The 23664-nt window shown below is 47.2% G+C and overlaps 2 protein-coding genes across 2 annotated transcripts in view; both read right to left on the bottom strand.

Annotated features, from left to right (window-relative positions):
- Nucleotides 1-3376: 3376 nt before the first annotated feature.
- On the bottom strand, nt 3377-10170 carry LOC115137300 (mucin-2-like). The gene is made up of 4 exons (XM_029673543.2): nt 5319-10170; nt 5124-5188; nt 4814-4959; nt 3377-4258 (listed from the first exon to the last, which is right to left on the bottom strand). Exons 1-4 carry the CDS (start codon nt 10167-10169, stop codon nt 3924-3926), a joined length of 5397 nt encoding a protein of 1798 aa, XP_029529403.2. The 5' UTR covers nt 10170; the 3' UTR covers nt 3377-3923.
- A 567-nt stretch (nt 10171-10737) lies between these two features.
- Nucleotides 10738-23664, bottom strand: part of LOC135573895 (mucin-3B-like) — a 54655-nt gene continuing 41728 nt past the window's right edge. The window contains 11 exon segments of the mRNA XM_065024101.1: nt 10738-11515; nt 11562-11572; nt 11635-12559; nt 12664-16432; nt 16913-17812; nt 18442-18968; nt 19073-19091; nt 19198-19820; nt 19925-20009; nt 20158-21506; nt 21548-22771. Coding sequence (XP_064880173.1) covers nt 10738-11515; nt 11562-11572; nt 11635-12559; nt 12664-16432; nt 16913-17812; nt 18442-18968; nt 19073-19091; nt 19198-19820; nt 19925-20009; nt 20158-21506; nt 21548-22771 — 10210 coding nt within the window.

Here is a 23664-nt window from a genome sequence, read left to right as displayed (position 1 = left end):
AACAAAACACACATTTATTTGATATAGTCTGTGTTTACCAGAGACGATAATGTGAAGAACAACATGACCTGCACCAAAGTCAGATTAGGATATAGGCCACAGACTAGATATAGTGTATTTATACCTGGAGTTGTTCCTTATTGTAGGCTACTACTTTCACCACTTTTAGTCTCGAAATCTTTGGTTGTTTACAACACTACCTTACTCGCTCTGTTTAACATGTCCTCACATGTGAATCCTTAAAGAGATGGGAGGGGCTAAAGCTTAAGAGGGTGTGAACGATGCTGAATAGGTGTAGAAGAGGAGCTCTCCAGTATGTGTACCAAAACATTAATGGGCAATTTAAAAGTGGGGATACAAGTTTATCAACTTTTAAAGTGGAATGTCTTTCCCATTGTTCCTCAACTGCAGTGTAACATTTACGATCTCTGTCTCTACTTTTCTATAACAACAATGCATTCGGAAAGTATTCAAACCCATTGACCTTTTCCAGGTGTGTTACCTAACAGCCTTATTCTAAAATGGATTAAATAGTTTTCCCCCTCATCAATCTACACACAATACACCACAATGACAAAGAAAAAAACAGGTTTTTCAATTTTTTTGTGAATTTAAAAAATAATGAAATATTACATTTAAGTAAGTATTCAGTCCATTTACTCAGTACTTTGTTGAAGCACCTTTGGCAATGATTATTGCCTTGAGTCTTCTTGGGTATGACGCTACAAGCTTGACACACCTGTTTTTGGGGAGTTTCTCCCATTCTTCTCTGCAGATCCTCTCAAGCTCTGTCAGGTTGGATGGGGACTGTCGCTGCACAGCTATTTTCAGATCTCTCCAGAGATGTTCGATAGGGTTCAAGTCCAGGCTCTGTCTAGGCCACTCAAACTAGGCCACTCAGAGACTTGTCTATAAGCCACTCCTGCATTGTCTTGGCTTTGTGCTTAGGGTTGTTGTCCTGTTGGAAAGGGAATAAGGGCGCTCTGGAGCAGGTTTTCATCAATGAACTCTCTGTACTTTACTATTTTCATCTTTCCCCTCACTCCTAACTAGTCTCCCAGTCCCAGACGCTGATAAACAGTCCCACAGCATAATGCTGCCACTGCCATGCTTCACCGTAGGGATGCATAACATTCAGTTCAAAGAGTTAAATCCTGGTTTCATCAGACCAGAGAATCTTTTTTCTCATGGTCTGAGAGTTCTTTAGGTGCCTTTTGGCAAACTCCAAGCGGGCTGTCATGTGCTTTTTAGTGAAGAGTGGAGTCCATCTGGCCACTCTACCATAAAGACCTGATTGGTGGAGTGCTGCAGAGATGGTTGTCAAACCTGGAATGTTCTCCCATCTCCACAGAGGAACTCTGGAGCTTTGTCAGACTGACCATTGGGTTCTTGGTCACCTCCCTGACCAAGGCCCTTCTCCCTGGATTGCTCAGTTTGGCCGGATGGCCAGCTCTAGGAAGAGTCTTGGTGGTTCCAAACTTCTTCCATTTAAGAATGATGGAGGCCACTGTGTACTTGGGTTACTTCAGTGCTGCAGAAATGTTTTGATACCCTTCCTCAGATATGTGCCTCAACACAATCCTGTCTCGGAGCTCTACAGACAATTCCTTCCACCTCATGGCTTGGTTTTTGCTCTGACATGCACAGTCAACTGTGGTACCATATACTGACAGGTGTGTGCCTTTCCAAATCAAGTCCAATCAATTGAATTGACCAGAAGTGGACTCCAATCAATTGATATAAACATCTCAAGGATGATCAATAGAAACAGGATGCACCTGAGCTAAATTTCCAGTCTCATAGCAAAGGGTCTGAATCCATAGGTAAAAAAGGATTTTCTGTTTTTTCTGTTTATATATTTGCAAAAGTTTCTAAAAACTTGTTTTCGCTTTGTCATTTTGAGGTATTGTGTGTAGATTGACGAGAAAAACATTTAATTGAATCAAATTTAGAATAATGCTGTGATGTAACAACATGTGGAAAAACTCTAGGCATCTGAATACTTTCTGAATGCACTGTATATGGAGACTTTTTAGTGCCAAAAATAAGGGGTTAATTACAAATGTTTACTGTTTATTATTCTTCCAGATATACGACAGACACTTCCTTTAGATCATTTTTGGGCCTATCTGTCGTTCCTTGTAGTAAATCTGTTATTCAACGCGTTTGTATGGGCTAATAGCAGTAACGAACAAGAAGGCCCGCACACTGTCAAAGCTCCCAATTCACCACTTTATCTTTATTGACAACGTTTTGACCTGAAACGGAACTTCATCGGGTCAAACAAACAAACTGAGTGCTCACATCCCAAAAAATGACACTTTTCACCTAACATGACCATTACACAAATGACGCATGGTGAGTGAAAAAACTATGTGTATCTCTAATAATTTGATGCTCAATGAGATTGGCACATGTGGTAGTTCCATAAAATTATACACGTTTACAAAATGACCAATACTAATAGCAGTAAGGCCCCAAATCATTCTTCATAAAAAAAATGTATATATTTTTTGGTTATATGCCAAGGGGCCTTAAAATTCAAATGATCCTTGGTATGACCTTTTTAAAACAAGCCTGACCTAGAGTCTAATGTGCTTTTGAATGACATCGGCAGAATGGTTGAGGCTAGAAACAAAACATGCATGGGATCGTTCAGCAGACTCTCCCGATGAACGCAAGCCTAAATCTGAACATGGGAAATGAACTCTTCACAGTGAAAACTTGGTCCCACAGACAACAAGGCGTTCCTCCATAGAAAAGCATTACATACAGCCCTCAAAAAACCATATCACCCCCGTTTACTGCGATCTCCCGTTGACTAGCTATCCATCCTGGCACACATCCAATCGTGACCTTATAGGGATGCCCTGTTTTGAAGTTCAGCTTCCTGTTTATGAGGCAAAACAAGCACGTTTAGTGTAGATAATCATTGGGCCATCTAAACTGCTGTTAAATGTATTTTCCATAACCAAACATATTGGTGATTATTGTGGGAAGAGCTGTCATTGTTATAGGGGAAGCTGTTGAGGTATTGGGAGATGCTGTAGTTGTTGTGTGAGAAAATGTGGTTGTTGTGGTTGTATCTGTGGTTGTTTTGGGAACAGCTGTGGTTGTTGTCAGGCTGTCTATGGTTGTTGTACAGGAAACTGTTGTGGATGTTGTAGATGCTGTAGTTGTTGTCGGAGAAGATGTGGTTGTTGTGGCTGTACAGTGCCTTGCAAAAGTATTCATCCCCTTTGGCTTTTGACCTATTTAGTTGCATTACAACCTGTAATTTAAATTGATTTTTGTTTGGAATTCATGTAATGGACACACACAAAATAGTCCAAATTGGTGAAGTGAAATGAAAAAAAATGACTTCTTTCAAAAAATGTGTATGGCATTATTTATTCAAGGGTTTTCAAAGTAATTTCCAAATATTTCAATGTACGCCAATAGTTGGGTTACAGTAAGGAAGAAAATATATATATTACTGAATACGTTTTTGAAGATCATTTTCTAATATAATGAGTTAATATCATATGATACTAATATTACTACTATTAATACTATATTACATTATTCATAAGCTATTGCGATATACTAAAACAAATATAAATATTAAATATCAAAACACAACACATTTACTTTCATTCACACAATAATCCAGTTTCTGGCATTAGCAGAATTAGCTTCATCACATTACCAGCATTATTTAGTGATTTATTTTCTATTGAGGTCAATTTTGTACAAAACAAAATAGACTAACAGTTTTAAACATAATCATAATGATAAGGAATTACTTTAACTAAGCCAGTGTTAGCTTAGTTTCTTAACATGTTTCTTAACATCTCTTAATCTTAATAGCTGAATTTAGATATGCCTTTATTGTGGAATATCTTATACTCAATGGGTTTAATTGAGTCCTAGAGTTATTCTGTTCAGAAGAAATAGATCAGCATTAAAGCAAGTAGTAAAGTGACCATTTCTTGAGGTCTGTTTCTTCCCATAGCGCTGCTGCCTGTATGTGAACCCTCTGTAGGTTTCGTGGCTGCTGCTGGCGTGGTGGTTGCAGTAGTCGTAGCAGTGGTCGTAGCAGTGGTCGTAGCAGTGGTCGTAGCAGTGGTCGTAGCAGTGGCCGTAGCAGTAGTCATGGCATTAGTCGTGGTACTAGTCGTAGGAGTAGTCGTGTCATTAGTCGTAGAATTAGTCGTATCATTAGTCTTATCAGTAGTAGTAGCATTAGTCGTAGCATTAGTCGGGGAGTTCCGGATTTCTGTAAGAAAAAAATCAGATTTGGACCATTTAAAAGCCTCTGCAAAGCCTTCCCCAAAGTCTATCTTCTTGCAAAAATATAAAAGATGTAAAACTTCACATTTTATATCTCCGTCCCATGGCAAAATCTGTAGGTTTGCAGCAAACTTGCTTTAATGGCAAATGTGGGATGTGGGTATGAAGACCCACCAGCCACTGCAACCTCTCACGTTTTTTTGTGGCCCCCAACTCAATCAAAGTTGCGCATTCCTGATTCAAATAATCAGTGATGAAAACCAGAGAACCAGAATCATTTTTGCTCACATCTACGGGTAAAGATAGTCTTATAAGAGACTACCATGATTGAAATGGTTTTGAAATAAAAGATAGACCTTTAAATGAGATACAGCATTCAAGTATGATGTAATTTGGTCACAACTGATGAAACCAGAGCTGGTAAATAAGCTTTAAGCATCAAAAGCAGCAAAAACATGGTGTCACGGACGGGAAAATTGCTTCAAACAATCATCTGTACTGTATGAATTTTCCTAAATATTGTTTTAAGATTCATCCTTACCAGCTTTGATACTGCCAGGAATAACATCTAAGAAAACTGTGGACGTGTTGATGGTTGTCTTGAGGGATTCCACTGCATCTGTAAGGTTAGGGACCACTGACTGATTCGTGAAGATCAAGTTGGTTGTCACACCCACAGATCCAGGCCTAAAAAAATCAAAGAAGTAGAATGTATGTGAAATGGGATAAAAGTTATTATTATTGGTTGTAGTAGTGTTAGTACTATTAAATAATGGTAAATGGAAATAACACACTTGTTCTAGCAGCAAGTAAGTTACAGAAATATGGACCAAAATGAAAACTGAACATACCAGAAACTGATGATGATGCATCTGAGGAAGATTACAGGATATATATTCTTGTATCCTCGAGTCAACTGTGGAAAGATATGAGGGCATAATGAGTATTTTAAGGACAAACAAATGTGTACTAGATACTAATAACTCTCAAGCAAGATATGTTTGTAAATGTCCATTTCAATATTTCTATTAATGATAAACTTTTACCTCAGTTGTGACATTTAAAGCCAAAGTAATGTAATCCAAGGAATTTGAATCTTTGTAGGCTTCCATAAACATACGGTTCATCCGGAACATTAGAATAAGTACACCTTCATTTGACGCTGGAGGGTTTGTGGATGCGGTGGTTGGGGAAACAGTTGTTGTTGTCTTAGCAGCTGTAGTTGACGTTGGTGCAGCTGTAGCTGTGGTAGTTACAGCAGCTGTGGTTGTTGTGGCTGAAATATTGGTTGTTGTGTGGTGGGTGGTGCTGGTCTTTGCAGCAACTGTGGTGATCGATGGTGAAGCTGTGAGTGTAGTGGGAGCTGCTGTGGATGATGTTGGCACTGCTGTGGTTGTTGTGTGAGCAGTTGTAGTTGTTGTAGGGGTGGCTGTTGTTGTCATAGCAGCAGCTGGGGATGTTAGTGTAAATGTTGTGGTTGTGGAAGCAGCTGTGGTTGCTGTTGAGGCAGCTGTGGTTGTCGTTGGTGCAGCTGTGGTTGACGTTGGTGCAGCTGTGGTTGTCGTTGGTGAAGCTGTGGTTGTCGTTGGTGAATATGTGGTTGTCTTGGGAGCAGCTGTGGTAGCTGTGGATGCAGCTGTGGTGGTCGTTGGAGCACCTGTGGTTGTTGTGAGGTTAGCTGTAATTGTGGTAGGGCTAGTAGTGATGGTTGTTACAGAAGCTTTTGTTGTTACATTTGTTGTTATGGCAGCTGTTGTTGTAGAGGGAGCCACTGTGGTTGTTGTGGGAGCTCCTGTTATTATTGTGAAAACAGCTGTGGTTGTTCTGGGAGTAGCTGTTGTTGCTGTAGGTGCAGCTGTGGTTGTCAAGGGTGAAGCTGAGGTCATTGTGGAGGTGGCTGTTGTCGCTGTAGGTGGAGCTGTGGTTGCCGTTGGTGCAGCTGTAGCTGCTGTGACAGCAGCTGGGGTTGTTGTTTGATCAGCTATGGTTGTTGTGTGAGTAGCTGTGGTTGTTGTGTGAGTAGCTGTGGTTGTTGTGGCAGAAACTGTGGTCATTGTGAGGGCGGCAGTGGTGGCAGTAGCAGCAGCTGTGGTTGTTGAAGATGATGCTGTGGCTGTTGTGGGAGCAGCTGTGGTCATTGTAGCTGGAGCTGTGGTTGTAGTTTGTGAAGATGTGGTTGTTGTGGGAGCAGCTGGGGTTGATGTTGGAGCAGCTGCTGTTGTAAGAGCCATTGCAGTTGTTAAAGGAACTGTAGTTGTCGTTGGTGCAGCAGTGGCTGTGGCTGTCGAATGTGAATATGAGGTCATTGTGGAAGTGGCTGATGTCGATGCAGGTGGAGCTGTGGGTGTCGTTGGTGCAGCTGTGGTTGTTGTAGGAGCAGGTGGGGTTGTTGTTGGTGCTTCTGTTGTTGTTGGAGCCATTGTTGTTGTTGGAGCCATTGTTGTTGTAACAGGAACAGTTGTTGACGTTGGTGCAGCTGTGGTTGTTGTGGGAGAAGCTGTTGCTGTAGGTGCAGCTGTGGTTGTCAAAAGTGAAGCTGAGGTCATTGTGGAAGTGGCTGTTGTCGATAAAGGTGGAGCTGTGTTTGTAGTTGGTTCAGCTATCCTTGTTGTAGGAGCAGCTGGTGTTGTTGTTGGGGCTTCTGTTGTTGTTGGAGCTGCTGTTGTTGTTGGAGCCATTGTTGTTGTAATAGGAACGGTTGTTGCCGTTGGTGCAGCTGTGGTTGTTGTGAGAGAAGCTGTTGCTGTAGGTGCAGCTGTGGTTGTTGAAGGTGACGCTGAGGTCGATGTGTTAGCATCTGTGGTAGCTGTAGGTGGAGCTGTGGTTATTGTTGGTGCAGCTGTTGTTGCTGTGGGAGCAGCTGGGGTTGTTGTTGAAGTTGCTGTTGTTGTAGGAGCTACTGTAGTTGGAACAAGAGCTGTAGTTGCCGTTGGTGCAGCTGTGGTTGTCGACGGTGAATCTGAGATTGTTGTGGAAGCAGCTGTGGTTGCTGTAGGTGGAGCTGTGGTTGTCGTTGCTGCAGCTGTGGTTGCTGTGGGAGCAGCAGGGGTTGTTGTTGGTGCTTCTGTTGTTGTTGGAGCCATTGTTGTTGTTGGAGCCATTGTTGTTGTAACAGGAACAGTTGTTGACGTTGGTGCAGCTGTGGTTGTTGCTGGAGAAGCTGTTGCTGTAGGTGCAGCTGTGGTTGTCGAAAGTGAAGCTGAGGTCATTGTGGAAGTGGCTGTTGTCGATAAAGGTGGAGCTGTGTTTGTAGTTGGTTCAGCTATCCTTGTTGTAGGAGTAGCTGGTGTTGTTGTTGGGGCTTCTGTTGTTGTTGGAGCTGCTGTTGTTGTTGGAGCCATTGTTGTTGTAATAGGAACGGTTGTTGCCGTTGGTGCAGCTGTGGTTGTTGAAGGTGACGCTGAGGTCGATGTGTTAGCATCTGTGGTAGCTGTAGGTGGAGCTGTGGTTATTGTTGGTGCAGCTGTGGTTAATGTGGGAGCAGCTGGGGTTGTTGTTGAAGTTGCTGTTGTTGTAGGAGCTACTGTAGTTGGAACAAGTGCTGTAGTTGCCGTTGGTGCAGCTGTGGTTGTCGACGGTGAATCTGAGATTGTTGTGGAAGCAGCTGTGGTCGCTGTAGGTGGAGCTGTGGTTGTCGTTGCTGCAGCTGTGGTTGCTGTGGGAGCAGCAGGGGTTGTTGTTGGTGCTTCTGTTGTTGTTGGAGCCATTGTTGTTGTTGGAGCCATTGTTGTTGTAACAGGAACAGTTGTTGACGTTGGTGCAGCTGTGGTTGTTGCTGGAGAAGCTGTTGCTGTAGGTGCAGCTGTGGTTGTCGAAAGTGAAGCTGAGGTCATTGTGGAAGTGGCTGTTGTCGATAAAGGTGGAGCTGTGTTTGTAGTTGGTTCAGCTATCCTTGTTGTAGGAGCAGCTGGTGTTGTTGTTGGGGCTTCTGTTGTTGTTGGAGCTGCTGTTGTTGTTGGAGCCATTGTTGTTGTAATAGGAACGGTTGTTGCCGTTGGTGCAGCTGTGGTTGTTGTGAGAGAAGCTGTTGCTGTAGGTGCAGCTGTGGTTGTTGAAGGTGACGCTGAGGTCGATGTGTTAGCATCTGTGGTAGCTGTAGGTGGAGCTGTGGTTATTGTTGGTGCAGCTGTGGTTGCTGTGGGAGCAGCTGGGGTTGTTGTTGGAGTTGCTGTTGTTGTAGGAGCTACTGTAGTTGGAACAAGAGCTGTAGTTGCCGTTGGTGCAGCTATGGTTGTCGACGGTGATTCTGAGATTGTTGTGGAAGCAGCTGTGGTCGCTGTAGGTGGAGCTGTGGTTGTCGTTGCTGCAGCTGTGGTTGCTGTGGGAGCAGCAGGGGTTGTTGTTGGTGCTTCTGTTGATGTTGGAGCCATTGTTGTTGTTGGAGCCATTGTTGTTGTAACAGGAACAGTTGTTGACGTTGGTGCAGCTGTGGTTGTTGCTGGAGAAGCTGTTGCTGTAGGTGCAGCTGTGGTTGTCGAAAGTGAAGCTGAGGTCATTGTGGAAGTGGCTGTTGTCGATACAGGTGGAGCTGTGTTTGTAGTTGGTTCAGGAGCAGCTGGTGTTGTTGTTGGGGCTTCTGTTGTTGTTGGAGCTGCTGTTGTTGTTGGAGCCATTGTTGTTGTAATAGGAACGGTTGTTGCCGTTGGTGTAGCTGTGGTTGTTGTGAGAGAAGCTGTTGCTGTAGGTGCAGCTGTGGTTGTTGAAGGTGACGCTGATGTCGATGTGTTAGCATCTGTGGTAGCTGTAGGTGGAGCTGTGGTTATTGTTGGTGCAGCTGTGTTTGATGTGGGAGCAGCTGGGGTTGTTGTTGAAGTTGCTGTTGTTGTAGGAGCTACTGTAGTTGGAACAAGAGCTGTAGTTGCCGTTGGTGCAGCTGTGGTTGTCGACGGTGAATCTGAGATTGTTCTGGAAGCAGCTGTGGTCGCTGTAGGTGGAGCTGTGGTTGTCGTTGCTGCAGCTGTGGTTGCTGTGGGAGCAGCAGGGGTTGTTGTTGGTGCTTCTGTTGTTGTTGGAGCCATTGTTGTTGTTGGAGCCATTGTTGTAACAGGAACAGTTGTTGACGTTGGTGCAGCTGTGGTTGTTGTGGGAGAAGCTGTTGCTGTAGGTGCAGCTGTGGTTGTCGAAAGTGAAGCTGAGGTCATTGTGGAAGTGGCTGTTGTCGATAAAGGTGGAGCTGTGTTTGTAGTTGGTTCAGCTATCCTTGTTGTAGGAGCAGCTGGTGTTGTTGTTGGGGCTTCTGTTGTTGTTGGAGCTGCTGTTGTTGTTGGAGCCATTGTTGTTGTAATAGGAACGGTTGTTGCCGTTGGTGCAGCTGTGGTTGTTGTGAGAGAAGCTGTTGCTGTAGGTGCAGCTGTGGTTGTTGAAGGTGATGCTGAGGTCGATGTGTTATCATCTGTGGTAGCTGTAGGTGGAGCTGTGGTTATTGTTGGTGCAGCTGTGGTTGCTGTGGGAGCAGCTGGGGTTGTTGTTGAAGTTGCTGTTGTTGTAGGAGCTACTGTAGTTGGAACAAGAGCTGTAGTTGCCGTTGGTGCAGCTGTGGTTGTCGACGGTGAATCTGAGATTGTTGTGGAAGCAGCTGTGGTCGCTGTAGGTGGAGCTGTGGTTGTCGTTGCTGAAGCTGTGGTTGCTGTGGGACTAGCAGGGGTTGTTGTTGGAACTGCTCTTGTTGTTGGAGCCATTGTAGGTTTAACAGGAATTGTTGTTGTCGTTGGTGCTGTTGTGGCTGTTGTTGGAGAAGCAGCTGGTGCTGTAGATGCAGCTATGGTTGTCGAATGTGAAGCTGAGGTTGTTGTGGAAGTGGCTGTTGTCGCTGTAGGTGCAGCTGTGGTTGTAGTTGGTTCAGCTATGGTTGTTGTAGGAGCAGCTGGTGTTGTTGGAGTTGCATTTGTTTGAGTCATTGTTGTTGTAATAGGAACTGTGGTTGCCGTTGGTGCAGCTGTGGTTGTTGTGAGAGAAGCTGCTGTTGCTGTAGTTGCTGTTGTGGTTGTTGAAGGTGAAGCTGAGTTCAATGTAGAAGCATCTGTGGTAGCTGTAGGTGGAGCTGTGGTTATTGTTGGTGCAGCTGTGGTTGCTGTGGGAGCAGCTGGGGTTGTTGTTGAAGTTGCTGTTGTTGTAGGAGCTACTGTAGTTGGAACAAGAGCTGTAGTTGCCGTTGGTGCAGCTGTGGTTGTCGACGGTGAATCAGAGATTGTTGTGGAGGCAGCTGTGGTCGCTGTAGGTGGAGCTGTGGTTGTCGTTGCTGCAGCTGTGGTTGCTGTGGGAGCAGCAGGGGTTGTTGTTGGAACTGCTCTTGTTGTTGGAGCCATTGTAGGTTTAACAGGAATTGTTGTTGTCGTTGGTGCTGTTGTGGCTGTTGTTGGAGAAGCAGCTGGTGCTGTAGATGCAGCTATGGTTGTCGAATGTGAAGCTGAGGTCGTTGTGGAAGTGGCTGTTGTCGCTGTAGGTGCAGCTGTGGATGTAGTTGGTTCAGCTATGGTTGTTGTAGGAGCAGCTGGTGTTGTTGGAGTTGCATTTGTTGGAGTCATTGTTATTGTAATAGGAACTGTGGTTGCCGTTGGTGCAGCTGTGGTTGTTGTGAGAGAAGCTGCTGTTGCTGTAGTTGCTGTTGTGGTTGTTGAAGGTGAAGCTGAGTTCAATGTAGAAGCATCTGTGGTCGATGTAGGTGGAGCTGTGGTTATTGTTGGTGCAGCTGGGGATGTTTTTGGAGCTTCTGTTGGTGTTGGAGCCATTGTTGTTGTAACAGAAAATGTTATTGCCGTTGGTACAGCTGTGGTTGTTGTGGGATAAGCTGTTGTTGCTGTAGGTGCAGCTGTGGTTGTCGAAGGTGAATCTGAGCTCATTGTGGTAGTGGAAGTTGTTGCTGCAGGTGAAGCTGTGGTTGTCGACGGTGAAGCTGAGGTCAATGTGGAAGTGGCTGTTGTCGCTGTAGGTAGAGCAATGGTTGTCGTTGGTGCAGCTGTGGTTGTTGTGGGAGCAGCTGGGGTTGATGATGGAGCTGCTGTTGTTGTTGGAGCAATTGTTGTTTTGACAGGAACTGTTGTTGCCGTTGGTGAAGCTGTGGCTGTTGTTGATGAAGCTGTTGTTTCTGTAGGTGAATCTGTCGTTGTAGTTGATGAAGCTGTGGTTGTTGCGGGAGCAGCAGAGGTTGTTGTTGGAGAAGCTGTTGTTGCTGTAGGTGATTCTGTGGTTGCCGTTGGTGTAGCTGTGGTTGTTGTGGGAGCCGCAGGGGTTGTTGTTGGAGCTGCTGTGGTTGTTTCAGCCATTGTTGTTGTAACATGAACTGTTGGTGCCGTTGGTGTAGCTGTGGTTGTTGTGGGAAAAGCTGTTGTTGCTGTAGGGGCAGCTGTGGTTTTTGAATGTGACACTGAGGTCGATTTGGAAGCATCTGTGGTTGCTGTAGGTGGAGCTATCGTTATTGTTGCTGCAGCTGTGGTTGTTGTGGGAGCAGCTGGGGTTGTTGTTGAAGCTGCTGTTGTTGAAGGAGCCATTGTAGTTGTAACAGGAACTGCTGTTGCTGTTGGTGCAGCTGTGGTTGTAGTGGGAGAAGCTGTTGTTCCTGTAGGTGAATCTGTGGTTGTCGTTGGTGCAGCTGTGTTTGTTGTTGGAGAAGCTGTTGTTGCTGTAGGTGAAACTGTGGTTGTCGTTGGTGCAGCTGTGGTTGTTGTTGGAGTTGCTGTTGTTGTAGGAGCAACTGTAGTTGCTCCTACAACTGTAGTAACAAGAGCTGTATTTGCCGCTGGTGCAGCTGTGATTGTCGACGGTGAAGCTGAGGTTGTTGTGGAAGTGTATGTGGTCGCTGTAAGTGTAGCTGTGGTTGTTGTTGAAGCTGCTGTTGTTGTTGAAACCATTGATGTTGTAACAGGAACTGTTGTTGCCGTTGGTGCAGCTGTGGTTGTTGTGGGAGAAGCTGTTTTTGCTGTAGGTGCAGCTGTGGTTGTCAAAGGTGAATCTGAGCTCATTGTGGTAGTGACAGTTGTCGCCGTAGGTGGAGCTGTGGTTGTCGTTGGTGCAGCTATGGTTGTTGTAGTAGCAGCTGGTGTTGTTGTTGGGGCTTCTGTTGTTGTTGGAGCTGCTGTTGTTGTTGAAGCCATTGTTGTTCTTACAGGAATTGTTGTTGCATCTGTAGTTGTTGTGAGAGAAGCTGTTGTTGCAGTAGGTGCAGCTGTGGTTGTTGATGCCAGAGCTTCGGTTGTTGTTGCTGCAGCTTTTGTTGTTGTAGCTGCAGCTGTGGTTGTTGTGGGAGAAGCTGTGGTTGTTGTGGGAGAAGCTGTGGTTGTTGTGGGAGAAGCTGTGGTTGTTGTGGGAGATGCTGTGGTTGTTGTGGGAGAAGCTGTTGTTGTAGTTTGTTCAGCTGTGGTTGTTGTTGGAGCAGCTGTGGTTGTTGAGGCCAGCACTTCGGTTGTTGTTGCTGCAGCTGTGGTTGTTGTAGCTGCAACTGTGGTTGTTGTGGGAGAAGCTGTGGTTGTTGTGGGAGAAGCTGTGGTTGTTGAGGCCAGCACTTCAGTTGTTGTTGCTGCATCAGTGGATGTTGCATCTGCAACTGTGGTTGTTGTGGGAGAAGCTGTGGTTGTTGTGGGAGACACTGTGGTTGTTGTGTGAGAAGTTGGGAATGTTGTGGGAGAAGCTGTGGTTGTTGTGGGAGAAGCTGTGGTTGTTGTGGGAGATGCTGTGGTTGTTGTGGGAGAAGCTGTTGTTGTAGTTTGTTCAGCTGTGGTTGTTGTTGGAGCAGCTGTGGTTGTTGAGGCCAGCACTTCGGTTGTTGTTGCTGCAGCTGTGGTTGTTGTAGCTGCAACTGTGGTTGTTGTGGGAGAAGCTGTGGTTGTTGTGGGAGAAGCTGTAGTTGTTGTGGGAGAAGCTGTTGTTTCAGTTTGTGCAGCTGTGGTTGTTGTTGGAGCAGCTGTGGTTGTTGTTGTGGGAGAAGCTGTGGTTGTTATGGGAGAAGCTGTGGTTGTTATGGGAGAAGCTGTTGTTGTAGTTTGTGCAGCTGTGGTTGTTGTTGGAGCAGCTGTGGTTTTTGAGGCCAGCACTTCGGTTGTTGTTGCTGCAGCAGTGGATGTTGTAGCTGCAACTGTGGTTGTTGTGTGAGAAGCTGTGGTTGTTGTGGGAGAAGCTGTGGTTGTTGAGGCCAGCACTTCAGTTGTTGTTGCTGCAGCAGTGGATGTTGCATCTGCAACTGTGGTTGTTGTGGGAGAAGCTGTGGTTGTTGTGGGAGACACTGTGGTTGTTGTGTGAGAAGTTGGGAATGTTGTGGGAGAAGCTGTGGTTGTTGTGGGAGAAGCTGTGGTTGTTGTGGGAGATGCTGTGGTTGTTGTGGGAGAAGCTGTTGTTGTAGTTTGTTCAGCTGTGGTTGTTGTTGGAGCAGCTGTGGTTGTTGAGGCCAGCACTTCGGTTGTTGTTGCTGCAGCTGTGGTTGTTGTAGCTGCAACTGTGGTTGTTGTGGGAGAAGCTGTGGTTGTTGTGGGAGAAGCTGTGGTTGTTGAGGCCAGCACTTCAGTTGTTGTTGCTGCATCAGTAGATGTTGCATCTGCAACTGTGGTTGTTGTGGGAGAAGCTGTGGTTGTTGTGGGAGACACTGTGGTTGTTGTGTGAGAAGTTGGGAATGTTGTGGGAGAAGCTGTGGTTGTTGTGGGAGAAGCTGTGGTTGTTGTGGGAGATGCTGTGGTTGTTGTGGGAGAAGCTGTTGTTGTAGTTTGTTCAGCTGTGGTTGTTGTTGGAGCAGCTGTGGTTGTTGAGGCCAGCACTTCGGTTGTTGTTGCTGCAGCTGTGGTTGTTGTAGCTGCAACTGTGGTTGTTGTGGGAGAAGCTGTGGTTGTTGTGGGAGAAGCTGTAGTTGTTGTGGGAGAAGCTGTTGTTTCAGTTTGTGCAGCTGTGGTTGTTGTTGGAGCAGCTGTGGTTGTTGTTGTGGGAGAAGCTGTGGTTGTTATGGGAGAAGCTGTGGTTGTTATGGGAGAAGCTGTTGTTGTAGTTTGTTCAGCTGTGGTTGTTGTTGGAGCAGCTGTGGTTTTTGAGGCCAGCACTTCGGTTGTTGTTGCTGCAGCAGTGGATGTTGTAGCTGCAACTGTGGTTGTTGTGTGAGAAGCTGTGGTTGTTGTGGGAGAAGCTGTGGTTGTTGTGGGAGAAGCTGTGGTTGTTGTGGGAGATGCTGTGGTTGTTGTGGGAGAAGCTGTTGTTGTAGTTTGTTCAGCTGTGGTTGTTGTTGGAGCAGCTGTGGTTGTTGAGGCCAGCACTTCGGTTGTTGTTGCTGCAGCTGTGGTTGTTGTAGCTGCAACTGTGGTTGTTGTGGGAGAAGCTGTGGTTGTTGTGGGAGAAGCTGTAGTTGTTGTGGGAGAAGCTGTTGTTTCAGTTTGTGCAGCTGTGGTTGTTGTTGGAGCAGCTGTGGTTGTTGTTGTGGGAGAAGCTGTGGTTGTTATGGGAGAAGCTGTGGTTGTTATGGGAGAAGCTGTTGTTGTAGTTTGTGCAGCTGTGGTTGTTGTTGGAGCAGCTGTGGTTTTTGAGGCCAGCACTTCGGTTGTTGTTGCTGCAGCAGTGGATGTTGTAGCTGCAACTGTGGTTGTTGTGTGAGAAGCTGTGGTTGTTGTGGGAGAAGCTGTGGTTGTTGAGGCCAGCACTTCAGTTGTTGTTGCTGCAGCAGTGGATGTTGCATCTGCAACTGTGGTTGTTGTGGGAGAAGCTGTGGTTGTTGTGGGAGACACTGTGGTTGTTGTGTGAGAAGTTGGGAATGTTGTGGGAGAAGCTGTGGTTGTTGTGGGAGAAGCTGTGGTTGTTGTGGGAGATGCTGTGGTTGTTGTGGGAGAAGCTGTTGTTGTAGTTTGTTCAGCTGTGGTTGTTGTTGGAGCAGCTGTGGTTGTTGAGGCCAGCACTTCGGTTGTTGTTGCTGCAGCTGTGGTTGTTGTAGCTGCAACTGTGGTTGTTGTGGGAGAAGCTGTGGTTGTTGTGGGAGAAGCTGTAGTTGTTGTGGGAGAAGCTGTTGTTTCAGTTTGTGCAGCTGTGGTTGTTGTTGGAGCAGCTGTGGTTGTTGTTGTGGGAGAAGCTGTGGTTGTTATGGGAGAAGCTGTGGTTGTTATGGGAGAAGCTGTTGTTGTAGTTTGTGCAGCTGTGGTTGTTGTTGGAGCAGCTGTGGTTTTTGAGGCCAGCACTTCGGTTGTTGTTGCTGCAGCAGTGGATGTTGTAGCTGCAACTGTGGTTGTTGTGTGAGAAGCTGTGGTTGTTGTGGGAGAAGCTGTGGTTGTTGAGGCCAGCACTTCAGTTGTTGTTGCTGCAGCAGTGGATGTTGCAGCTGCAACTGTGGTTGTTGTGGGAGAAGCTGTGGTTGTTGTGGGAGACGCTGTGGTTGTTGTGTGAGAAGTTGTGAATGTTGTGGGAGTAGCTGTGGTTGTTGTGGGAGAAGCTGTGGTTGTTGTGGGAGAAGCTGTAGTTGTTGTGGGAGAAGCTGTTGTTGCAGTTTGTGCAGCTGTGGTTGTTGTTGGAGCAGCTGTGGTTGTTGTTGTGGGAGAAGCTGTGGTTGTTTTTGTTTGAGAAGCTGTGGTTGTTGTTATGAGAGAAGCTGTGGTTGTTGTGGGAGAAGCTGTGGTTGTTGTGGGAGAATCTGTGATTGCTGTTGGAGCAGCTGTGGTTGTTGAGGCCAGCACTTCTGATGTTGTTGCTGCAGCTCTTGTTGTTGTCGCTGCAACTGTGGTTGTTGTTGGAGAAGCTGTGGTTGTTGTGGGAGAAGCTATGGTTGTTGTGGGAGAAGCTGTAGTTGTGGGAGAAGCTGTTTTTGTAGTTTGTGCAGCTGTGGTTGTTGTTGGAGCAGCTGTGGTTGTTGAGGCCAGCACTTCGGTTGTTGTTGCCTCAGCTGTGGTGGTTGTAGCTGCAACTGTGTTTGTTGTGGGAGATTCTGTGGTTGTTGTTGGAGATTCTGTGGTTGTTGTGGGAGAAGCTGTGGTTGTTGTGTGAGAAGTTGTGAATGTTGTGGGAGAAGCTGTGGTTGTTGTGGGAGAAGCTGTGGTTGTCGTTTGTGCAGCTGTGGTTGTTGTGGGAGAAGCTGTGGTTGTGGGAGATTCTGTGGTTGTTGTGGGAGAAGCTGTGGTTGTTGTGGGAGAAGTTGTGGTTGTTGTGGGAGAAGCTGTGAATGTTGTGGGAGAAGCTGTGGTTGTTGTTGGAGCAGCTGTGGTTGTTGAGGCCAGAACTTCGGTTATTGTTGTTGCTGCAGCTCTTGTTGTTGTAGCTGCAACTGTGGTTGTTGTGGGATAAGCTGTGGTTGTTGTGGGAGATGCTGTGGTTGTTGTGGGAGAAGCTGTGGTTGTTGAGGCCAGCACTTCAGTTGTTGTTGCTGCAGCAGTGGATGTTGCAGCTGCAACTGTGGTTGTTGTGGGAGAAGCTGTGGTTGTTGTGGGAGACGCTGTGGTTGTTGTGTGAGAAGTTGTGAATGTTGTGGGAGAAGCTGTGGTTGTGGGAGAAGCTGTGGTTGTTGTGGGAGATGCTGTGGTTGTTGTGGGAGAAGCTGTTGTTGTAGTTTGTTCAGCTGTGGTTGTTGTTGGAGCAGCTGTGGTTGTTGAGGCCAGCACTTCGGTTGTTGTTGCTGCAGCTGTGGTTGTTGTAGCTGCAACTGTGGTTGTTGTGGGAGAAGCTGTGGTTGTTGTGGGAGAAGCTGTAGTTGTTGTGGGAGAAGCTGTTGTTGCAGTTTGTGCAGCTGTGGTTGTTGTTGGAGCAGCTGTGGTTGTTGTGGGAGAAGCTGTGGTTGTTGTGGGAGAAGCTGTTGTTGTAGTTTGTGCAGCTGTGGTTGTTGTTGGAGCAGCTGTGGTTTTTGAGGCCAGCACTTCGGTTGTTGTTGCTGCAGCAGTGGATGTTGTAGCTGCAACTGTGGTTGTTGTGGGAGAAGCTGTGGTTGTTGTGGGAGACACTGTGGTTGTTATGAGAGAAGCTGTGGTTGTTGTGGGAGAAGCTGTGGTTGTTGTTGGAGCAGCTGTGGTTGTTGAGGCCAGAACTTCGGTTATTGTTGTTGCTGCAGCTCTTGTTGTTGTAGCTGCAACTGTGGTTGTTGTGGGAGAAGCTGTAGTTGTTGTGGGAGAAGCTGTTGTTGCAGTTTGTGCAGCTGTGGTTGTTGTTGGAGCAGCTGTGGTTGTTGTTGTGGGAGAAGCTGTGGTTGTTTTTGTTTGAGAAGCTGTGGTTGTTGTTATGAGAGAAGCTGTGGTTGTTGTGGGAGAAGCTGTGGTTGTTGTGGGAGAATCTGTGATTGCTGTTGGAGCAGCTGTGGTTGTTGAGGCCAGCACTTCTGATGTTGTTGCTGCAGCTCTTGTTGTTGTCGCTGCAACTGTGGTTGTTGTTGGAGAAGCTGTGGTTGTTGTGGGAGAAGCTATGGTTGTTGTGGGAGAAGCTGTAGTTGTGGGAGAAGCTGTTTTTGTAGTTTGTGCAGCTGTGGTTGTTGTTGGAGCAGCTGTGGTTGTTGAGGCCAGCACTTCGGTTGTTGTTGCCTCAGCTGTGGTGGTTGTAGCTGCAACTGTGTTTGTTGTGGGAGATTCTGTGGTTGTTGTTGGAGATTCTGTGGTTGTTGTGGGAGAAGCTGTGGTTGTTGTGTGAGAAGTTGTGAATGTTGTGGGAGAAGCTGTGGTTGTTGTGGGAGAAGCTGTGGTTGTCGTTTGTGCAGCTGTGGTTGTTGTGGGAGAAGCTGTGGTTGTTGTGGGAGATTCTGTGGTTGTTGTGGGAGAAGCTGTGGTTGTTGTGGGAGAAGTTGTGGTTGTTGTGGGAGAAGCTGTGAATGTTGTGGGAGAAGCTGTGGTTGTTGTGAGCAGCTGTGGTTGTTGAGGCCAGAACTTCGGTTATTGTTGTTGCTGCAGCTCTTGTTGTTGTAGCTGCAACTGTGGTTGTTGTGGGATAAGCTGTGGTTGTTGTGGGAGATGCTGTGGTTGTTGTGGGAGAAGCTGTGGTTGTTGAGGCCAGCACTTCAGTTGTTGTTGCTGCAGCAGTGGATGTTGCAGCTGCAACTGTGGTTGTTGTGGGAGAAGCTGTGGTTGTTGTGGGAGACGCTGTGGTTGTTGTGTGAGAAGTTGTGAATGTTGTGGGAGAAGCTGTGGTTGTGGGAGAAGCTGTGGTTGTTGTGGGAGATGCTGTGGTTGTTGTGGGAGAAGCTGTTGTTGTAGTTTGTTCAGCTGTGGTTGTTGTTGGAGCAGCTGTGGTTGTTGAGGCCAGCACTTCGGTTGTTGTTGCTGCAGCTGTGGTTGTTGTAGCTGCAACTGTGGTTGTTGTGGGAGAAGCTGTGGTTGTTGTGGGAGAAGCTGTAGTTGTTGTGGGAGAAGCTGTTGTTGCAGTTTGTGCAGCTGTGGTTGTTGTTGGAGCAGCTGTGGTTGTTGTGGGAGAAGCTGTGGTTGTTGTGGGAGAAGCTGTTGTTGTAGTTTGTGCAGCTGTGGTTGTTGTTGGAGCAGCTGTGGTTTTTGAGGCCAGCACTTCGGTTGTTGTTGCTGCAGCAGTGGATGTTGTAGCTGCAACTGTGGTTGTTGTGGGAGAAGCTGTGGTTGTTGTGGGAGACACTGTGGTTGTTATGAGAGAAGCTGTGGTTGTTGTGGGAGAAGCTGTGGTTGTTGTTGGAGCAGCTGTGGTTGTTGAGGCCAGAACTTCGGTTATTGTTGTTGCTGCAGCTCTTGTTGTTGTAGCTGCAACTGTGGTTGTTGTGGGATAAGCTGTGGTTGTTGTGGGAGATGCTGTGGTTGTTGTGGGAGAAGCTGTGGTTGTTGAGGCCAGCACTTCAGTTGTTGTTGCTGCAGCAGTGGATGTTGCAGCTGCAACTGTGGTTGTTGTGGGAGAAGCTGTGGTTGTTGTGGGAGACGCTGTGGTTGTGGGAGAAGCTGTGGTTGTTGTGGGAGATGCTGTGGTTGTTGTGGGAGAAGCTGTTGTTGTAGTTTGTTCAGCTGTGGTTGTTGTTGGAGCAGCTGTGGTTGTTGAGGCCAGCACTTCGGTTGTTGTTGCTGCAGCTGTGGTTGTTGTAGCTGCAACTGTGGTTGTTGTGGGAGAAGCTGTGGTTGTTGTGGGAGAAGCTGTAGTTGTTGTGGGAGAAGCTGTTGTTGCAGTTTGTGCAGCTGTGGTTGTTGTTGGAGCAGCTGTGGTTGTTGTTGTGGGAGAAGCTGTGGTTGTTGTGGGAGAAGCTGTTGTTGTAGTTTGTGCAGCTGTGGTTGTTGTTGGAGCAGCTGTGGTTTTTGAGGCCAGCACTTCGGTTGTTGTTGCTGCAGCAGTGGATGTTGTAGCTGCAACTGTGGTTGTTGTGGGAGAAGCTGTGGTTGTTGTGGGAGACGCTGTGGTTGTTATGAGAGAAGCTGTGGTTGTTGTGGGAGAAGCTGTTGTTGTTGTGGGAGACGCTGTGGTTGTTGTGTGAGAAGTTGTGAATGTTGTGGAAGAAGCTGTGGTTCTGGGAGAAGCTGTGGTTGTTGTGGGAGATGCTGTGGTTGTTGTGGGAGACGCTGTGGTTGTTGTGTGAGAAGTTGTGAATGTTGTGGGAGAAGCTGTGGTTGTGGGAGAAGCTATGGTTGTTGTGGGAGATGCTGTGGTTGTTGTGGGAGAAGCTGTGGTTGTGGGAGAAGCTGTGGTTGTTGTGGGAGATGCTGTGGTTGTTGTGGGAGAAGCTGTTGTTGTAGTTTGTTCAGCTGTGGTTGTTGTTGGAGCAGCTGTGGTTGTTGAGGCCAGCACTTCGGTTGTTGTTGCTGCAGCTGTGGTTGTTGTAGCTGCAACTGTGGTTGTTGTGGGAGAAGCTGTGGTTGTTGTGGGAGACGCTGTGGTTGTTATGAGAGAAGCTGTGGTTGTTGTGGGAGATGCTGTGGTTGTTGTGGGAGATGCTGTGGTTGTTGTGGGAGAAGCTGTTGTTGTAGTTTGTTCAGCTGTAGTTGTTGTTGGAGCAGCTGTGGTTGTTGAGGCCAGCACTTCGGTTGTTGTTGCTGCAGTTGTGGTTGTTGTAGCTGCAACTGTGGTTGTTGTGGGAGAAGCTGTGGTTGTTGTGGGAGAAGCTGTAGTTGTTGTGGGAGAAGCTGTTGTTGCAGTTTGTGCAGCTGTGGTTGTTGTTGGAGCAGCTGTGGTTGTTGTTGTGGGAGAAGCTGTGGTTGTTGTGGGAGAAGCTGTGGTTGTTGTGGGAGAAGCTGTTGTTGTAGTTTGTGCAGCTGTGGTTGTTGTTGGAGCAGCTGTGGTTTTTGAGGCCAGCACTTCGGTTGTTGTTGCTGCAGCAGTGGATGTTGTAGCTGCAACTGTGGTTGTTGTGGGAGAAGCTGTGGTTGTTGTGGGAGACGCTGTGGTTGTTATGAGAGAAGCTGTGGTTGTTGTGGGAGAAGCTGTGGTTGTTGTTGGAGCAGCTGTGGTTGTTGAGGCCAGAACTTCGGTTATTGTTGTTGCTGCAGCTCTTGTTGTTGTAGCTGCAACTGTGGTTGTTGTGGGATAAGCTGTGGTTGTTGTGGGAGATGCTATGGTTGTTGTGGGAGAAGCTGTGGTTGTTGAGGCCAGCACTTCAGTTGTTGTTGCTGCAGCAGTGGATGTTGCAGCTGCAACTGTGGTTGTTGTGGGAGAAGCTGTGGTTGTGGGAGAAGCTGTGGTTGTTGTGGGAGATGCTGTGGTTGTTGTGGGAGAAGCTGTTGTTGTAGTTTGTTCAGCTGTGGTTGTTGTTGGAGCAGCTGTGGTTGTTGAGGCCAGCACTTCGGTTGTTGTTGCTGCAGCTGTGGTTGTTGTAGCTGCAACTGTGGTTGTTGTGGGAGAAGCTGTGGTTGTTGTGGGAGAAGCTGTGGTTGTTGTGGGAGAAGCTGTTGTTGTAGTTTGTGCAGCTTTGGTTGTTGTGGGAGAAGCTGTGGTTGTTGTGGGAGAAGCTGTAGTTGTTGTGGGAGAAGCTGTTGTTGCAGTTTGTGCAGCTGTGGTTGTTGTTGGAGCAGCTGTGGTTGTTGTTGTGGGAGAAGCTGTGGTTGTTGTGGGAGAAGCTGTGGTTGTTGTGGGAGAAGCTGTTGTTGTAGTTTGTGCAGCTGTGGTTGTTGTTGGAGCAGCTGTGGTTTTTGAGGCCAGCACTTCGGTTGTTGTTGCTGCAGCAGTGGATGTTGTAGCTGCAACTGTGGTTGTTGTGGGAGAAGCTGTGGTTGTTGTGGGAGACACTGTAGTTGTTATGAGAGAAGCTGTGGTTGTTGTGGGAGAAGCTGTGGTTGTTGTGGGAGAATCTGTGATTGCTGTTGGAGCAACTGTGGTTGTTGAGGCCAGCACTTCGGTTGTTGTTGCTGCAGCAGTGGATGTTGTAGCTGCAACTGTGGTTGTTGTGGGAGAAGCTGTGGTTGTTGTGGGAGACGCTGTGGTTGTTATGAGAGAAGCTGTGGTTGTTGTGGGAGAAGCTGTGGTTGTTGTGGGAGAAGCTGTTGTTGTAGTTTGTTCAGCTGTGGTTGTTGTTGGAGCAGCTGTGGTTGTTGAGGCCAGCACTTTGGTTGTTGTTGCTGCAGCAGTGGATGTTGTAGCTGCAACTGTGGTTGTTGTGGGAGAAGCTGTGGTTGTTGTGGGAGACGCTGTGGTTGTTATGAGAGAAGCTGTGGTTGTTGTGGGAGAAGCTGTTATTGTTGTGGGAGACGCTGTGGTTGTTGTGTGAGAAGCTGTTGTTGTAGTTTGTTCAGCTGTGGTTGTTGTTGGAGCAACTGTGGTTGTTGTGGGAGAAGCTGTGGTTGTTGTGGGAGACGCTGTGGTTGTTGTGTGAGAAGTTGTGAATGTTGTGGGAGAAGCTGTGGTTGTGGGAGAAGCTGTGGTTGTTGTGGGAGATGCTGTGGTTGTTGTGGGAGAAGCTGTTGTTGTAGTTTGTTCAGCTGTGGTTGTTGTTGGAGCAGCTGTGGTTGTTGAGGCCAGCACTTCGGTTGTTGTTGCTGCAGCTGTGGTTGTTGTGGGAGACGCTGTGGTTGTTGTGGGAGAAGCTGTAGTTGTTGTGGGAGAAGCTGTTGTTGCAGTTTGTGCAGCTGTGGTTGTTGTGGGAGAAGCTGTGGTTGTTGTTTGTGCAGCTGTGGTTGTTGTGGGAGAAGCTGTAGTTGTTGTGGGAGAAGCTGTTGTTGCAGTTTGTTCAGCTGTGGTTGTTGTTGGAGCAACTGTGGTTGTTGTGGGAGAAGCTGTGGTTGTTGTGGGAGACGCTGTGGTTGTTGTGTGAGAAGTTGTGAATGTTGTGGGAGAAGCTGTGGTTGTGGGAGAAGCTGTGGTTGTTGTGGGAGATGCTGTGGTTGTTGTGGGAGAAGCTGTTGTTGTAGTTTGTTCAGCTGTGGTTGTTGTTGGAGCAGCTGTGGTTGTTGAGGCCAGCACTTCGGTTGTTGTTGCTGCAGCTGTGGTTGTTGTGGGAGACGCTGTGGTTGTTGTGGGAGAAGCTGTAGTTGTTGTGGGAGAAGCTGTTGTTGCAGTTTGTGCAGCTGTGGTTGTTGTGGGAGAAGCTGTGGTTGTTGTTTGTGCAGCTGTGGTTGTTGTGGGAGAAGCTGTAGTTGTTGTGGGAGAAGCTGTTGTTGCAGTTTGTGCAGCTGTGGTTGTTGTTGGAGCAGCTGTGGTTGTTGTTGTGGGAGAAGCTGTGGTTGTTTTGGTTTGAGAAGCTGTGGTCATTGTTATGAGAGAAGCTGTGGTTGTTGTGGGAGAAGCTGTGGTTGTTGTGGGAGAATCTGTGATTGCTGTTGGAGAAGCTGTGGTTATTGTGGGAGAAGCTGTGGTTGTTGTGGGAGAAGCTGTTGTTGTAGTTTCTGCAGCTTTGGTAGTCGTTGGTGCAGCTGTGGTTGTTGAGGCCAGTCCTTCGGTTGTTGTTGCTGCAGCTCTTGTTGTTGTAGCTGCAACTGTGGTTGTTGTGGGAGAATTTGTGATTGCTGTTGGAGCAGCTGTGGTTGTTGAGGTCAGAGCTTTGGTTGTTGTTGCTGCAGCTTTTGTTGTTGTAGCTGCAACTGTGGTTGTTGTGGGAGAAGCTGTGGTTGTTGTGGGAGAAGCTGTGGTTGTTGAGGCCAGCACTTCGGTTGTTGTTGCTGCAGCTGTGGTGGTTGTAGCTGCAAATGTGGTTGTTGTGGGAGATTCTGTGGTTGTTGTGGGAGAAGCTGTTGTTGTTGAGGTCAGAGCTTTGGTTGTTGTTGCTGCAGCTTTTGTTGTTGTAGCTGCAACTGTGGTTGTTGTGGGAGAAGCTGTGGTTGTTGTGGGAGAAGCTGTGGTTGTTGTGGGAGAGGCTGTGGTTGTTTTGGGAGAAGCTGTGGTTGTTGTGGGAGAATCTGTGGTTGTTGTGGGAGAAGCTGTTTTTGTAGTTTGTTCAGCTGTGGTTGTTGTTGGAGCAGCTGTGGTTGTTGAGGCCAGCACTTCAGTTGTTGTTGCTGCAGCTGTGGTGGTTGTAGCTGCAAATGTGGTTGTTGTGGGAGATTCTGTGGTTGTTGTGGGAGAAGCTGTTGTTGTTGTGGGAGAAGCTGTTGTTGTAGT

This window comes from Oncorhynchus nerka, linkage group LG11, assembly GCF_034236695.1.
Source record: "Oncorhynchus nerka isolate Pitt River linkage group LG11, Oner_Uvic_2.0, whole genome shotgun sequence".
Classification (NCBI taxonomy): domain Eukaryota; kingdom Metazoa; phylum Chordata; class Actinopteri; order Salmoniformes; family Salmonidae; genus Oncorhynchus; species Oncorhynchus nerka.
This window is presented reverse-complemented; position numbering and strand designations above follow the sequence as displayed.

What these genes read in the sequence shown, in the direction of transcription:
- LOC115137300 (XM_029673543.2), bottom strand. Translation starts at nt 10,169, where the DNA reads ATGACTCAAACAAATGCAACTCCAACAACACCAGCTGCTCCTACAACA. An exon ending in TGCATCATCATCAGTTTCTG is followed by an intron (nt 4,960 to 5,123) that starts GTATGTTCAGTT and finishes TGATTTTTTTAG; the next exon opens with GCCTGGATCTGTGGGTGTGA. An exon ending in TCCTGGCAGTATCAAAGCTG is followed by an intron (nt 4,259 to 4,813) that starts GTAAGGATGAAT and finishes TTTTTCTTACAG; the next exon opens with AAATCCGGAACTCCCCGACT.